The 15647-nt window shown below is 36.6% G+C and overlaps 3 protein-coding genes across 3 annotated transcripts; all 3 read left to right on the top strand.

Annotated features, from left to right (window-relative positions):
- Nucleotides 1-3208: 3208 nt before the first annotated feature.
- On the top strand, nt 3209-4819 carry LOC133979684 (zinc-binding protein A33-like). Its single transcript, XM_062418256.1, has one exon. It carries the CDS (start codon nt 3325-3327, stop codon nt 4750-4752), a length of 1428 nt encoding a protein of 475 aa, XP_062274240.1. The 5' UTR covers nt 3209-3324; the 3' UTR covers nt 4753-4819.
- Nucleotides 4820-8973: 4154 nt separating this feature from the next.
- On the top strand, nt 8974-10401 carry LOC133979665 (nuclear factor 7, brain-like). Its single transcript, XM_062418232.1, has one exon. The coding sequence runs from the start codon at nt 8974-8976 to the stop codon at nt 10399-10401; it is 1428 nt and encodes a 475-aa protein (XP_062274216.1).
- A 3325-nt stretch (nt 10402-13726) lies between these two features.
- Nucleotides 13727-15231, top strand: LOC133979663 (zinc-binding protein A33-like). Its single transcript, XM_062418227.1, has one exon. It carries the CDS (start codon nt 13727-13729, stop codon nt 15152-15154), a length of 1428 nt encoding a protein of 475 aa, XP_062274211.1. The 3' UTR covers nt 15155-15231.
- Nucleotides 15232-15647: the final 416 nt, after the last annotated feature.

Below are 15647 nucleotides of genomic sequence, written 5' to 3'. Positions count from 1 at the left end.
CAGAAAATAAAATCATCACTGTATTACTGAGACTGTATTACATCATCTGAGGTTGAACTTTTATAAAGATTCAAATCAAATCTGTTTTTATTATAACTTTTAAACCTGGTTAGTAGCATCTTGTTTTTATTCAGAACACAATATAATATAGATATAATAAACACAGTAATGACTGTATGAAATAATACAGATGGGGAACTTTTTAAACTTTCATTGTAATTAGAAATCAATCTTTTGATGAGTTAATTAAGTTTTTTTTACACTTTAAACTCAGAGTCTCAGTTGTTCAATGTATCAAAAATCCTTCTGGCTCTGATTGATTATTATTTGTTATTTTGTTCTTCAACAGATCTGATTTGTTGTCACAGATATTGTTTATTTCTTGTTTTTATGTAAAATCATGAACACCTAAACTTTTGTTCTCATCTGAATTGTTTTTAAAGACGTTGAGCCGTTCAGGATTTATTTATTTTCTCTTTAGAATAAATGTATTAAAGATGGTGACTCCTGCTTTTGATATTATGCTGACTTTGTAATGAATTTCAACAGAATATTTACTGATGTTGTTAAATACTCTGATTGCTCTGATGCTTTCTTGGCTTTTAAAAAATAGATTTAGTGTGTAAGTTAATTGTGTCACCTCTTAAAATAAATATGAATCCATAAGAAAATATGACTACAAAATGCTGAAACTGTATCACATCATCAGGCCACAAACTTTACAAATCAAAGCTGTTAATTATCCTGGTTATCAGCATCTTGTTTAAGTCAAACAACATTGTATAGTAGTATATATCCACTGTACTGAATGCTTTGATTGTTTCAGTTTTGTGACAGTTTCAGTCATCAGATTTAGATTTTTATATTCTTGAGTCTTTTGATGAGTTATTTCTGTTGTGAATGTGTTGTTTTATTCTTTGGAAACAAGTGTTTTAATATAGTTATATTTTAATTCCGTATTTAATTCTGACAGAGCTTCTGCAGACTGTGTGTGTCATTTTGGTGGTGTATACATGGATTGATAAACTGCAATGTTGAGATGATGATCAGCATAAAAGAAACAAACACCAGAACAGTTATGTTTAAAACTGTTTTCTGAATCAACTTTATTTAATAAAATGTACATTTATGGGTTATTTCTGTTGTAAATCTGTTGTATTATTAGAATAAAAGAAACAAACAGCAGTACAATGGAGTTTAATTTGTTTTCTTTAGTTTACAGTAATATATTTGACTCTGAGGAACATGTTGGCGCCATCTGTTGGTGACAGAGTTACAGAGCAGCTTTCACCTCTATAAACAGGATTTGACAGCAGATTTTGACATTATTCACCAGAGCTGAGACGTCATTACTGTCACTTTTGAATATTATCTAGTCAGGTTATCTATTACATTAAAAGTGTCTAATGTTAGCTGATTTATTCAATTTCACATTCATATTTTTTGTGTCTATGCTAAATCAATATAAAGGTTCATTTGGTAGTTTTCTTATAGGGTCACCGGCCACTTCAACATGTTCACCTGTACAATCTAATTCACAGGTAATTCAGTTTTTGTTAGCATTGTCAAAAAGATGCTAATTTTACTTAATGTTTATTACTGAGGTCGTACTAAGCGGTGGTGGCATATTGAGGTGCATTATATTGAATGGTTTTCCCAAAATGTTGCCCCCCTCATGTATGATAATGGGGTGGACAAAATATTAGAAACACCATTCAATATAATGCATCACCATCACCCACTACGACCTCAATAATATACATAAAGTAGAATTATCACCTTCCTGACAATGTCAACAAAAACTGAAACTGTATAAACTATAAAATAATATAAGCTGAATTTATAGCAGAGCTGTTGTATTTGATTGAATTAGATTGCACAGGTGTACCTAATGAAGTGGCCGGTGAGTGTATAATGCTGCTATTTTGATAGTCTATAATTATTGAATCAATATGAATTGTTACATTAGCAGAGTCAATCACTTTACATCATAAAATATAAATACATTTAAAGAATTCACAGGATACTAAAGTCACTGTGTTGACAGATATTTAATATTAATCATTAACAAAATCACATTAAACAGCAGCATGTATTTTTTGCTGTGGTCTTGGTCAAATGAGTCCTCTCAGTTAGTAAAACTATATTTTATAACACTTTAAAAAAAAAGCTGCATTTCATAAGGTCATAAACTGTATGACATTATTTTCCTCCTCAAAGCTCAGCAGCTCCACTTTAATTAACATAATTAGCCAAATTTTGACAAAAACACATTCAACAATCAAACGATCAAAGTTGATCGTTCAGAGGTGACTTTCTCTCTGAACAGACTCATAAAAGAGATCAATGTCACGGTAGTTTTTATATTTCAGAGCATTTATTAAAACAAATAACCAAGCGAGAGAAATGTTAGTCAGAGTTTGAAGAAGTTATAAAAGACATGCTGCCATGTTGGAGGAGTTACAACAAAACCAGAGAGCTCAAAGACTGTAATATTAACACGTCTTGTTTCTCTGTTATAGATCATAATCCTGTAGTGTGTGATTAGAAAGTTTACAGATATTTCACTATCAAATAACTTTTTTAAAACTACATTTTTCTTACTCTTATTTTGTGTTCTTGTATTTATACGTATGTCTGATGTTATTTTAAGACATTGACAGAACATTTTTGACTTATTGACTTATAATTCCTCCTTATACTTGAAATAAAAGGTTAAAGATTATCAGTGGGTGAATGAATAAGCATCTACATAAAATACAACAAGTAGGGGAAATAAATTAAGTAATAAACACAATCATAATGTCATTTTAGCAAAACATGTTTCCTGTAACAGATATATAAAATACAAATGTTAAAAAACGGATAAGTGTCTTTTGAAATGTTCACTCCTCACATGGAAGAGGAAATCACCAACCTCTCCTTGTTTCATGTTTATAGGATTTTTCTGAGCTTTAGAAAATAAAAACAAAATAAATCAAAATGTTAAGACATGAGTAGTTTATTTTTTTTAACCTACACATATCTGTACAAGTAAATTTTACTGTAATGAATGAAGAAAATAAAATGTACCTCTGAAAGACGTCCTGATGGCACCATCTGCTGGTGACAAAGCTATATTACAGCATTTCCTGATGTTAATAATTTACTGTGACAGTTAAAACTGAAAGTAAACTTTGACATCGTAGATCAGAGCTGAGACGCCATTACAGGTTGTGAGATCTCTGCTGGAAAACACTAATTTGAAGGATTTGAAGCGATCAAGTGAAGGGACAGTAACTTGGTGAGTCTGACTATTGAAAGATCATTTAGACAACAGAGAAAATGGCTGAGAAAATTGGTCTTGTTGAAAGTTTCCTGAGCTGCCATGTGTGTTCAGAGACTTTCAGAGATCCTGTGTCTCTGAGCTGCAGCCACAAATTTTGTTCAAGCTGTCTGAAAAAATTCTGGGAACAAGCTAAAAACAAAAACTGTCCCATTTGTAAAAGAAAATCTTCAAATGATCATCCACCTGTGGACTTCACACTGAAGGAACTAGCTGACTCCTTTGCTGGGAGACTGAATGTTGCATCATCTGAGACAGAAAAAGAAGAAAAGAAGGTGGAGGTGGTGTGTAGCAAACATCAAGAAGAGCCTAGATTGTTCTGTAACGATGAACAGAGAGCTGTGTGTCCTACCTGTGAGTTTTCTCTCCACCACGGTCACAAGGTGGTTCCTGTAGAACAAGCTGTCAGAGACCTGAAGGACCAGCTGAAATCTGACTTAAAGCCTCTACAGGACAAGAGGGACAAATATGAAAAAGTGGAGAAAACATACAATGAAATGATTCAACACTCCAAGAAGCAGCTGTTGTCCACAGAGAAGCAGATCAGAGCAGAGTTCAACAAGCTCCACCAGTTCCTGAGAGAGGAAGAGGAGTCCAGACTGGCAGCTCTGAGGGAGGAAGAGGAGCAGAAGGGGAAGACTATGAGCAGAGAGATGAAGAGGATTCAGGAGCAGATCTCCTCTCTGTCAGACAGTATATCTGCTGTTGAAGAAGACCTGCAGAAACACAACATGTCATTCCTCAGCAGTTATAAACCCACTCAGACCAGAGCCAGAGCCCAGAGCTCACTGTCAGATCCACAGCTGGTCTCAGGAGCGCTGATAGATGAGGCCAAACACCTGGGCAACCTGTCCTTCAGAGTCTGGGAGAAGATGAAGGAGAAGGTCCACTTCAGTCCTGTTATTCTGGACCCAAACACTGCACATCCATGTCTCTATCTGTCTGATGATCTGACCAGTGTGAGACAGGGAGACACAGAGCAGCAGGTCCCCGATTATCCAGAGAGAAACACTAAGTATGCCTCTGTTCTGGGCTCTGAGGGCTTCAGCTCAGGGAAACACAGCTGGGAGGTGGAGGTGGGAGACCATCCTTTCTGGACTGTGGGTTTAGCTAAAGAATCAGTTGACAGGAAGGGAAAGATATTAGTTACACCAAAATATGGATTCTGGTGTTTAATGCATCGCAGTGGAAAATACACTAATAGTCTTAGTAAGACTGTTACAAAGAAGAAGAGTCTCCAGAGGATCAGAGTCCAGCTGGACTATGACAGGGGGGAGGTGTCCTTCTACGACCCTGAAGACGAGACTCACATCTGCACTTACAGAGACACTTTCACTGAGAAACTCTTCCCTTATTTCAGTATTGGACGAGCTGTTGATGCTAAAACCACTGATATCAAAATCTGTCAAGCTGAGATTTCTCTGTGATGTTCAGGAAGGTTTGTGTTTGATTTAACTTTTTTCTTTTGTCTGAAGCAGATTTGATTTAGTGTTGAGGGACTTTTACTCTTCTTTTTTTAATCAATTAAACAAATTAACCATTATTTAATGTACAAAACAATTTGAACCTCAATAATTGCTTTCAATAGAAAAGTCACTTTTAAAAGATTATTAAAACTATTACTTATATATTCTGACTTCAATCACATCATCAAGATAAATAAAGTTTGATCCAGAAAATAAATCATCACTGTATCACTGAGACTGTGTTACATCATCTGAGGTTGAACTTTTATAAAGGTACAAAATCTGTTTTTATTATAACTTTTAAACCTTGTTAGTAGCATCTTGTTTTTATTCAGAACACAATATAATATAGATATAATAAACACAGTAATGACTGTATGAAATAATACAGGTGGGGAACTTTTTAAACTTTCATTGTAATTAGAAATCAATCTTTTGATGAGTTAATTCAGTTTTTTCACTTTAAACTCAGAGTCTCAGTCGTTCAATGTATCAAAAATCATTCTGGCTCTGATTGATTATTATTTGTTCTTTTGTTCTTCAACAGATCTGATTCGTTGTCACAGATATTGTATTTTATTTTTATATTTATGTAAAATCATAAACACCTAAACTTTTGTTCTCATCTGTTTTAAAGACTTTGAGCCGTTCAGGATTTATTTATATTCTCTTTAGAATAAATGTATTAAAGAAGGTGACTCCTGCTTTTGATATTATGCTGACTTTGTAATGAATTTCAACAGAATATTTACTGATGTTGTTAAATACTCTGATTGCTCTGATGCTTTCTTTGCTTTCAAAAAAATAGATTTAGTGTGTAAGTTAGTTGTGTCACCTCTTAAAATAAAGATGAATCCACAAGAAAATATGACTACAAAATGCTGAAACTGTATCATCAGGCCACAAACTTTACAAATCAAAGCTGTTAATTATCCTGGTTATCAGCATCTTGTTTTTAGTCAAACAACATTGTATAGTAGTATATATCCACTGTACTGAATGCTTTGATTGTTTCAGTTTTGTGACAGTTTCAGTCATCAGGTTTAGATTTTTATATTCTTGAGTCTTTTCATGAGTTATTTCTGTTGTGAATGTGTTGTTTTATTCTTTGGAAACAAGTGTTTTAATATAGTTTTATTTTAATTCAGTGTTTAAATCTGACAGAGCTTCTGCAGACTGTGTGTGTCATTTTGGTGGTGTATACAAGGATTGATGAACTGCAATGTTGAGATGATGATCAAAATAAAAGAAACAAACAGCAGTACAATGGAGTTTGATTTGTTTTCTTTAGTTTACAGTAAAGTATTTGAGTCTTAGGGACATTTTGGCGCCATCTGCTGGTGACAGAGTTACAGAGCAGCAGTCACCTCTACAAACAGGAACTGACAGCAGATTTTAAAAAATTTTTTTATAAAGTTTTATTGGTTCAACAAGCATCATTTACAGAAACAATATGTTTTATGATGATATGAAATGTAGGACTCTGCCTCATTTTTAAAGGCACAAAAGGAAGGTTTAGTTTTTAACACTTTACATTTAAGAATATAATACTTGGCCAGGAATACGATGAGATTACATAGAAAAAATACATCGTCTAAGTGTCTCCTATAATTTGTAAAACCAAATAATACATCATTCAAACAAAGTACAAAGGCATCATAGATATAGTCCAATATAAAACGAACATTGTTGATCAGAGATGAGATGTCATTACCGTCCAGGTGCAGACTGGCAATCTGACCTTTCTGGAAATGTCCACCAAAAAGTCCGATAACGCAACAGCCAACAGCAGGGGGCGCTAATACGATAATTGGTTTGCCAAATGTAAAAAAAAAAAAAAAAACTGACAAAGAGTAAAATCATTAGTTGTGTTGCAATAATGGCAAGCAGAAAACGTAAGGAGAAAGGTGGATGGAAAAAGTTAAAAGAAAAGAAAGCCAAGTCTCTCGAGACTGATGCATCAAAATGTAAAAAGTAGGGATGTCCGATATTATCGGCCCTCCGATATTATCGGCCGATATTCACTTAAAAATGTAATATCGGGAAGTATCGGTATCAGGTTTTTATAACCGATATTTGTTTTGTAGGCTTCAGCATTTCCGAACCTGCATGAACACAGCATGGGACGTTTGCGCTTGATGAAGTATAACAACAACAACACGCTGAACTCGTGGGTTGCTAACCGTGGCGAACAAGTTCATAGCGTCCACCGCCATGTACACGAACACACAAACAGAAACGAGGTTTACCTCCTCGTTGTTTTCTCTGTTATGCTTTTGGCGAGTCGCCTCTGTGACGTCACCGTCAGAGTCCGGTGGGTCCTATCTGGGTCCTACTCTGCTAGAGACACAACAGCTGAGAGGACCGAGTGAGAGGACGTTCCTATAAAAGGTCCCGCCTCCAGAAACGGGGCTTATGTCTGTGGTTTGGAGCTATTTCCAAGTGTTCCCTACGGATATTAAATTAGTAATTTGCAATGACTGCAAAGCAGCATAATAAATATGGCAGTGCCATATTGACACTTTTTTCCCTAACTTAAATTGAAGTTGTTCTCTTATTTTGCACAGACAGTGTTTACATTTGGAATGCCATGTTGCATTTATGTATGCATCCAGCGGGGCCTCACAATAAAATTAGGCATAATGTGTTAATTCAACAAAAGGAGATATGTTATGTTGTTATCTGACAGTTTTGGTGTAAAAAGCCTGCAAATATCGGTATCGGGTGATATCGGTATCGTAAATTAAGGGTTTGGGAATATCGGAACATCCCTAGTAAAAAGCTCACAGAGCTTTGTGGCTGCATTAAAACTGCAGCAGCAGCAGATGTAGTCCTAGACGTCGGTGTTGAGGAGCAGGTGGAAGTTAAACCTGATGAGCATCCACAGGCTGGACATGATGAGGGACAGACAGCAGAGGGACTGATAAGTGGCAGGGACACAAAACAGTAGACTTCATTTATTCAGGTTACCATTGACCCTTTTATCAATTGGATTTGCATAATATGATGATGAAAAATATCATACAGTTTACTGCTGTTACAATTAAATTATTACATCTTGCTGTCAAGCCAATATGAAAAAATAAATAAATAAACACGTTACAAATTAATCTCTTTGTTATAGCGAGCTCACTTCTGCAGGTAGATAGAAGATTGTGGTGTTGAATGAAACTGGAAACCCTAAAGCATCAATTGGTATTACTTTTGACATGCTAGCGAGTACAGTAAGGAAAGGGGTTAAATGAAGCTCCACATTTAACCAAAAGTTTGGGGAGCTAAAATCTGACTGTCTTCCATCTGAGAGCTGTTTGTTTCTGTCAACACAGCAAGCAGGGAAAGTGTGATTGTGCACAACACCGCCACATCGTGTAGAGAGGGGGGAAAACCATCCACAGGCACTAAGTGAGATAAGAGCATCAGTATCATAAAAGATAAAGATAAAAAGTGACTTGACTGAAATGAATAAAAAACTGGGCTAACGCCTGAAGACAGTCAGCATTAAAATTGTCCATCTACTAATAAATATAATCAACAAACAAACATCAAGGTGGACAATCAAAGAACATTAATATACAATAAATAAAAACAATGTCACATAAAATCAAGATAATAAGCAAAACATAGCAGCAGCCAGATCCTATAATACAGTAGAAGTAAAGATAAGGTTGTCAGGTCCTCTGGTACTCAGAGAGAAATCTACAGATATTTCGATTATTTAACATCATAGAAGTGAGTAATGCTTAAAGGCTATAGGCTCAGGGACTGCTGATCACTCTGAGGGGGATCAGCATGAGGACATTTGGAGAAAAGAAAAAACAACAATGAATTGTTCAACCTGACAATAAAAAAAAAAAAGAGGAGTAAACAAAGTCAAACTGACATGTTGATATAAAATGTTTCCTGGTACATGTTCCTGCTAGTTGAGAAAGAAAAATGTTGTTAAGCTGATTTAGTGAAATGTTCACTCCTCCCTGAAACAGTGAAGCACCATACTCTGCTTATTTCATGTTTATAAGTGAGTACAAATGAAAGTAAACTTTGACATTGTTGATCAGAGCTCAGACGCCATTACAGGTTGTGAGATCTCTGCTGGAAAACACTCGTTTGAAGGATTTGAAGCGATCAAATGAAGGGACAGTAACTTGGTGAGTCTGACTATTGATAATTTAGACAACAGAGAAAATGGCTGAGAAAGATGCTGTTCTTGAACGTTACCTGAGCTGCCATGTGTGTTCAGAGACTTTCAGAGATCCTGTGTCTCTGAGCTGCAGCCATAAATTTTGTTCAAGTTGTCTGCAAACATTCTGGGAACAAGCTAAAAACAAAAACTGTCCCATTTGTAAAAGAAAATCTTCAAAGGATAATCTACTTGTGGACTTCACACTGAAGGAACTAGCTGACTATTTTTCTGAGAGACAGAAAGCTGGATCATCTGAGACAGAAAAAACAGAAAAGAAGGTGGAAGTGGTGTGTAGCAAACATCAAGAAGAGCCTAAATTGTTCTGTAAAGATGAACAGAGAGCTGTGTGTACTGTCTGTGAGTTTCCTTTCCACCAGAGTCACAAGGTGGTTCCTGTAGAACAAGCAGTCAGTGACCTGAAGGACCAGCTGAAATCTGACTTAAAGCCTCTACAGGACAAGAGGGAAAAATACAAACAAGTGGAGAAAACATACAATGAAATGATTCAACACTCCAAGAAGCAGCTTTTGTCCACAGAGAAGCAGATAAGAGCAGAGTTCAACAAGCTCCACCAGTTCCTGAAAGAGGAAGAGGAGTCCAGACTGGCAGCTCTGAGGGAGGAAGAGGAGCAAAAGGGGAAGACTATGAGCAGAGAGATGAAGAGTATTCAGGAGCAGATCTCCTCTCTGTCAGACAGTATCTCTGCTGTTGAAGAAGACCTGCAGAAACACAACGTGTCATTCCTCAGCAGTTATAAACCCACTCAGACCAGAGCCAGAGCCCAGTGCTCACTGTCAGATCCACAGCTGGTCTCAGGAGCGCTGATAGATGAGGCCAAACACCTGGGCAACCTGTCCTTCAGAGTCTGGGAGAAGATGAAGGAGAAGGTCCACTTCAGTCCTGTTATTCTGGACCCAAACACTGCAGCCCGCAGTCTCTATCTGTCTGATGATCTGACCAGTGTGAGACAAGGAGACACAAAGCAGCAGCTCCCTGATAATCCAGAGAGAAACACTAATTATTCCAATGTTCTGGGCTCTGAGGGCTTCAGCTCAGGGAAACACAGCTGGGAGGTGGAGGTGGGAGACCATCCTCGCTGGAATGTGGGTTTGGCTAAAGAGTCAGTTGACAGGAAGGGAGAGCGAAAAGCTTCACCAAAATATGGAATCTGGTGTTTAATGTATGATGATGGAAAATACACTAATGGTCTTGTTAAGACTGTCACAGTGAAGAAGAGTCTCCAGAGGATCAGAGTCCAGCTGGACTATGACAGGGGGGAGGTGTCCTTCTACGACCCTGAAGACGAGACTCACATCTACACTCACAGAGACACTTTCACTGAGAAACTCTTCCCTTATTTCACTATTGTATCAGTTGGTGATGCTAAAACCACTGATATCAAAATCTGTCAAACTGAGATTTCTCTGTGATGTTCAGGAAGGTTTGTGTTATCAACATTTTGATTTTACTTTTTTATTATTTTTTCTTTTGTCTGAGGTAGATTTGAATTCATGTTGAGGGTCACTGAATGTTGTTGCTCAATGAAACAAATGATCCAAACTGGTTTTAATGTACAAAACAGACACATGTGAATAATAGTTTTCAATAAAAAAAAAACACTTTTAAAAGAGTATTAAAACTATCACCTATATATTCTGACTTCAATCACATTATCAAGATAAATAAAGTTTGATCCAGAAACGAAAATCATCACTGTATCACTGAGACTGTATTACATCATCTGAGGTTGAACTTTTATAAATATACAAATCAAATCTGTTTTTATTATAACTTTTAAACCTGGTTAGTAGCATCTTTTTTTTTATTCATAACACAATATAATATAGATATAATAAACACTGTAATGACTGTATGAAATAATACAGGTGGGGAACTTTTTAAACTTTCATTGTAACTAGAAATCAATGTTTTGATGAGTTAATTCATTTTTTTACACTTTAAACTCAGAGTCTCAGTTGTTCAGTGTATCAAAAATCATTCTGGCTCTGATTGATTATTATTTGTTATTTTGTTATTCAACAGATCTGATTTGTTGTCACAGATATGATTTTTATATTTTTATATTTATGTAAAATCATGAACACCTAAACTTTTGTTCTCATCTGATTTGTTTTAAAGACGTTGAGCCGTTCAGGATTTATTTATTTTCTCTTTAGAATAAATGTATTAACGATGGTGACTCCTGCTTTTGATATTATGCTGACTTTGTAATGAATTTCAACAGAATATTTACTGATGTTGTTAAATACACTGATTGCTCTGATGATTAGTGTGTAAGTTAGTTGTGTCACCTCTTAAAATAAAGATGAATCGACAAGAAAATATGACTACAAAATGCTGAAACTGTATCACATCATCAGGCCACAAACTTTACAAATCAAAGCTGTTAATTATCCTGGTTATCAGCATCTTGTTTTTAGTCAAACAACATTGTATAGTAGTATATATCCACTGTACTGAATGCTTTGATTGTTTCAGTTTTGTGACAGTTTCAGTCATCACATTTAGATTTTTATGTTCTTGAGTCTTTTGATGAGTTATTTCTGTTGTGAATGTGTTGTTTTATTCTTTGGAAACAAGAGTTTTAATATAGTTTTATTTTAATTCAGTGTTTAATTCTGACAGAGCTTCTGCAGACTGTGTGTGTCATTTTGGTGGTGTACACATGGATTGATAAACTGCAATGTTGAGATGATGATCAGAATAAAAGAAACAAACACCAGTACAATGGAGTTTGATTTGTTTTCTTTAGTTTACAGTTATGTATTTGACTCTGAGGGACATGTTGGCGCCATCTGCTGGTGACAGAGTTACAGAGCAGTTTTCACCTCTATAAACAGGAACTGACAGCAGATTTTGACATTGTTGACCAGAGCTGAGACGTCATTACCGTCCAGGAGCAGACTGGCAATCTGACCTTTCTGGAAAAGTCACCAAAAAGTCAATAACGCAATAGCCAACAGCAGGGGGCGCTAATACGATAATTGGTTTGCTAAATGTAAAAAATAAAAACTGACAAAGAAGAGTAAAATCATTAGTTGTGTTGCAATAATGGCAAGCAGAAAACGTAAGGAGAAAGGTGGATGGGAAAAGTTAAAGGAAAAGAAAGCCAAGTCTCTCGAGACTGATGCATCAAAATGTAAAAAGCTCACAGAGATTTTTGGCTGCATTACAACTGCACCACTAGCAGATGTAGTCCTAGACATCGGCCAAAGTGTTGAGGAACAGGTGGAAGTTGAACCTGATGAGCATCCACAGGCTCGACATGATAAGGGACAGACAGCAGAGGGACTGGTAAGTGGCAGGGACACAAAACAGTAGACTACATTTATTCAGGTTAGCATTGACCCTAGATAGAAGACCATGGTGTTGAATGAAACTGGAAACCCTAAAGCATCCATTGGTATCACTGTTGACATGCTAGCGAGTACAGTAGGGAAAGGGCTTAAATAAAGCCTCACATTTATCCAAAAGTTTGGGGTGCTAAAATCTCACTGTCTTCCATCTGAATGCTGTTTGTTTCTGTCAACACAGAAAGCAGAGAAAGTGTGATTGTGCACAACACCGCCACATCGTGTAGAGAGGGGGAAAAACCATCCACAGGAACTAAGTGAGATAGAGCATCAGTATCATAAAAGATAAAGATAAAAAGTGACTTGACTGAAATGTATAAAAAACTGGGCTAACACCTGAAGACAATCAACATTAAAATTGTCCATCTACTAAAAAATATAATCAAGAAACAAACATCAAGGTGGACAATCAAAGAACATTAATAGACAATAAATAAAAACAATGTTGCATAAAATCAAGATAATAAACAAAACATAGCAGCAGCCACATCCTACAATACAGTAGAAGTAAAGATAAGGTTGTCAGGTCCTCTGGTACTCAAAGAGAAATCTACAGATATTTAGTTTATTTAACAACATAGAAGTGAGTAATGCTTAAAGGCTACACGCTCAGGGACTGCTGATCACTCTCCAGTTGTCTAAAAAACAGAGAACAGATATTAAAATAATTAAGAAAATAAAGAAAATAATCATTTTGAAACAAAATAAGCCACATGCTATGTTCATGTGATTAAGGCTACTTATGAGCTGCAGCTTAAACACACAAAGTTGATTTAAATATTTCACCAACCCTTAATGAAATCAACATAAAAGAGGTGTACTCTGAGTCAGCCTGCAGCTCTGCATTCAGGAACATTTCAATCTCAGCTGTTAATCTTATGATAATGATCTTTCAACCACTGCATGATGGGACAGACTCAAGTCCTCCTTGTGTGACCCTGAACAGGAAAATATATGAAATTGTAACTGAATGAGGACATTTTGAGAAAAGACAAAACAGTAATAAATTGTTCAACCTGAGAATTAAAAAAAAAGAAAAAAGGAATAAACAAAGTCAAACTGACATGTGGATAGATAATGCTTCTTGGTACATGTTCCTGTTGGTTGAGAAAGAAAAATGTTGTAAAGCTGGTTTAGTGCCAGTCAGTTGAAATGTTCACGCCTCCCTGAAGGAGTAAAGGTCCATCCTCTCCTTATTTCATGTTTATAAGTGAGTACAAATGAAAGTAGATTTTGACATTGTTGATCAGAGCTGACACGCCATTACAGGTTGTGAGATCTCTGCTGGAAAACACTCATATGAAGGATTTGAAGTGATCAAGTGAAGGAACAATAACTTGGTGAGTCTGACTGTTGAAAGATCATTTACACAACAAAGAAAATGGCTGAGAAAATTGCTCTTTTTGAACATTTCCTGAGCTGCCATGTGTGTTCAGAGACTTTTAGAGATCCTGTGTCTCTGAGCTGCAGCCACAGCTTCTGTTCAAGCTGTCTGCAAAAATTCTGGGAACAAGCTAAAAACAAAAACTGTCCCATTTGTAAAAGAAAATCCTCCAAAGACGATCCTGGGGTGAGCTTTTCACTGAAGGAACTAGCTGACTCCTTTGCTGGGAGACAGAAAGCTGGATCATCTGAGACAGAAAAAGGAGAAAAGAAGGTGGAGGTGGTGTGTAGCAAACATCAAGAAGAGCCTAAATTGTTCTGTAAAGATGAACAGAGAGCTGTGTGTCCTGTTTGTGAGGTTTCTCTCCACCACGGTCACAAGGTGGTTCCTGTAGAAGAAGCAGTCAGTGACCTGAAGGACCAGCTGAAATCTGACTTAAAGTCTCTACAGGACAAGAGGAACAAATATGAAAAAGTGGAGGAAATATACAATGAAATGATTCAACACTCCAAGAAGCAGCTGTTGTCCACAGAGAAGCAGATCAGAGCAGAGTTCAACAAGCTCCACCAGTTCCTGAAAGAGGAAGAGGAGTCCAGACTGGCAGCTCTGAGGGAGGAAGAGGAGCAGAAGGGGAAGACTATGAGCAGAGAGATGAAGAGGATTCAGGAGCAGATCTCCTCTCTGTCAGACAGTATCTCTGCTGTTGAAGAAGACCTGCAGAAACACAACGTGTCATTCCTCAACAGTTATAAACCCACTCAGACCAGAGCCAGAACCCAGAGCTCACTGTCAGATCCACAGCTGGTCTCAGGAGTGCTGATAGATGAGGCCAAACACCTGGGCAACCTGTCCTTCAGAGTCTGGGAGAAGATGAAGGAGAAGGTCCACTTCAGTCCTGTCATTCTGGACCCAAACACTGCACATTCCTGTATCTATTTGTCTGATGATCTGACCAGTGTGAGACGTGGAGACACATATCAGCAGCTCCCTGATAATCCAGAGAGATTATTTAAGTATGCCAATGTTCTGGGCTCTGAGGGCTTCAGCTCAGGGAAACACAGCTGGGAGGTGGAGGTGGGAGACCATCCTGACTGGAATGTGGGTTTGGCTAAAGAGTCAGTTGACAGGAAGGGAGAACGATTTGTTTCACCAAAATATGGAATCTGGTGTTTATGGCATGGTGATGGAAAATACACTAATGGTCTTGGTAAGACTGTCACAGAGAAGAAGAGTCTCCAGAGGATCAGAGTCCAGCTGGACTATGACAGGGGGGAGGTGTCCTTCTATGACCCTGAAGACGAGACTCACATCTACACTTACAGAGACACTTTCACTGAGAAACTCTTCCCTTATTTCAGTGTTGGACCAGCTGGTGATGCTAAAACCACTGAAATCAAAATCTGTCAAACTGAGATTTCTCTGTGATGTTCAGGAAGGTTTGTGTTATCAACATTTTGATTTTACTTTTTTATTATTTTTTCTTTTGTCTGAAGCAGATTTGTTTTCATGTTGAGGGTCACTGAATGTTGTTGCTCAACGAAACAAATTATCCAAACTGGTTTTAATGTACAAAAAACAAACACTTGTGAACCTCAATAATAGTTTTTTTTCTTCTAAAGTCACTTTTAAAAGACTTTAATATCTGTTTAAATCACATTATTCGAAAATAAATAAGATCATCACTGTATTACTGAGACTGTGTAGCATCTTGTTTTTATTCATAACACAATATAATATAGATATAATAAACACAGTAATGACTGTATGAAATAATACAGGTGGGGAACTTTTTAAACTTTCATTGTAATTAGAAATCAATCTTTTGATGAGTTCATTCAGTTTTTTTTACTCTAAACTCAGAGTCTCAGTTGTTCAATGTATCAAAAATCATTCTGGCTCTGATTGATTATTATTTGTT

The sequence above is a fragment of the Scomber scombrus genome, chromosome 4 (genome assembly GCF_963691925.1).
Source record: "Scomber scombrus chromosome 4, fScoSco1.1, whole genome shotgun sequence".
Taxonomy (NCBI): Eukaryota; Metazoa; Chordata; class Actinopteri; order Scombriformes; family Scombridae; genus Scomber; species Scomber scombrus.
The sequence above is the reverse complement of the archived record's forward strand: the minus strand, read 5'-3'. Positions and strand labels throughout refer to the sequence as shown.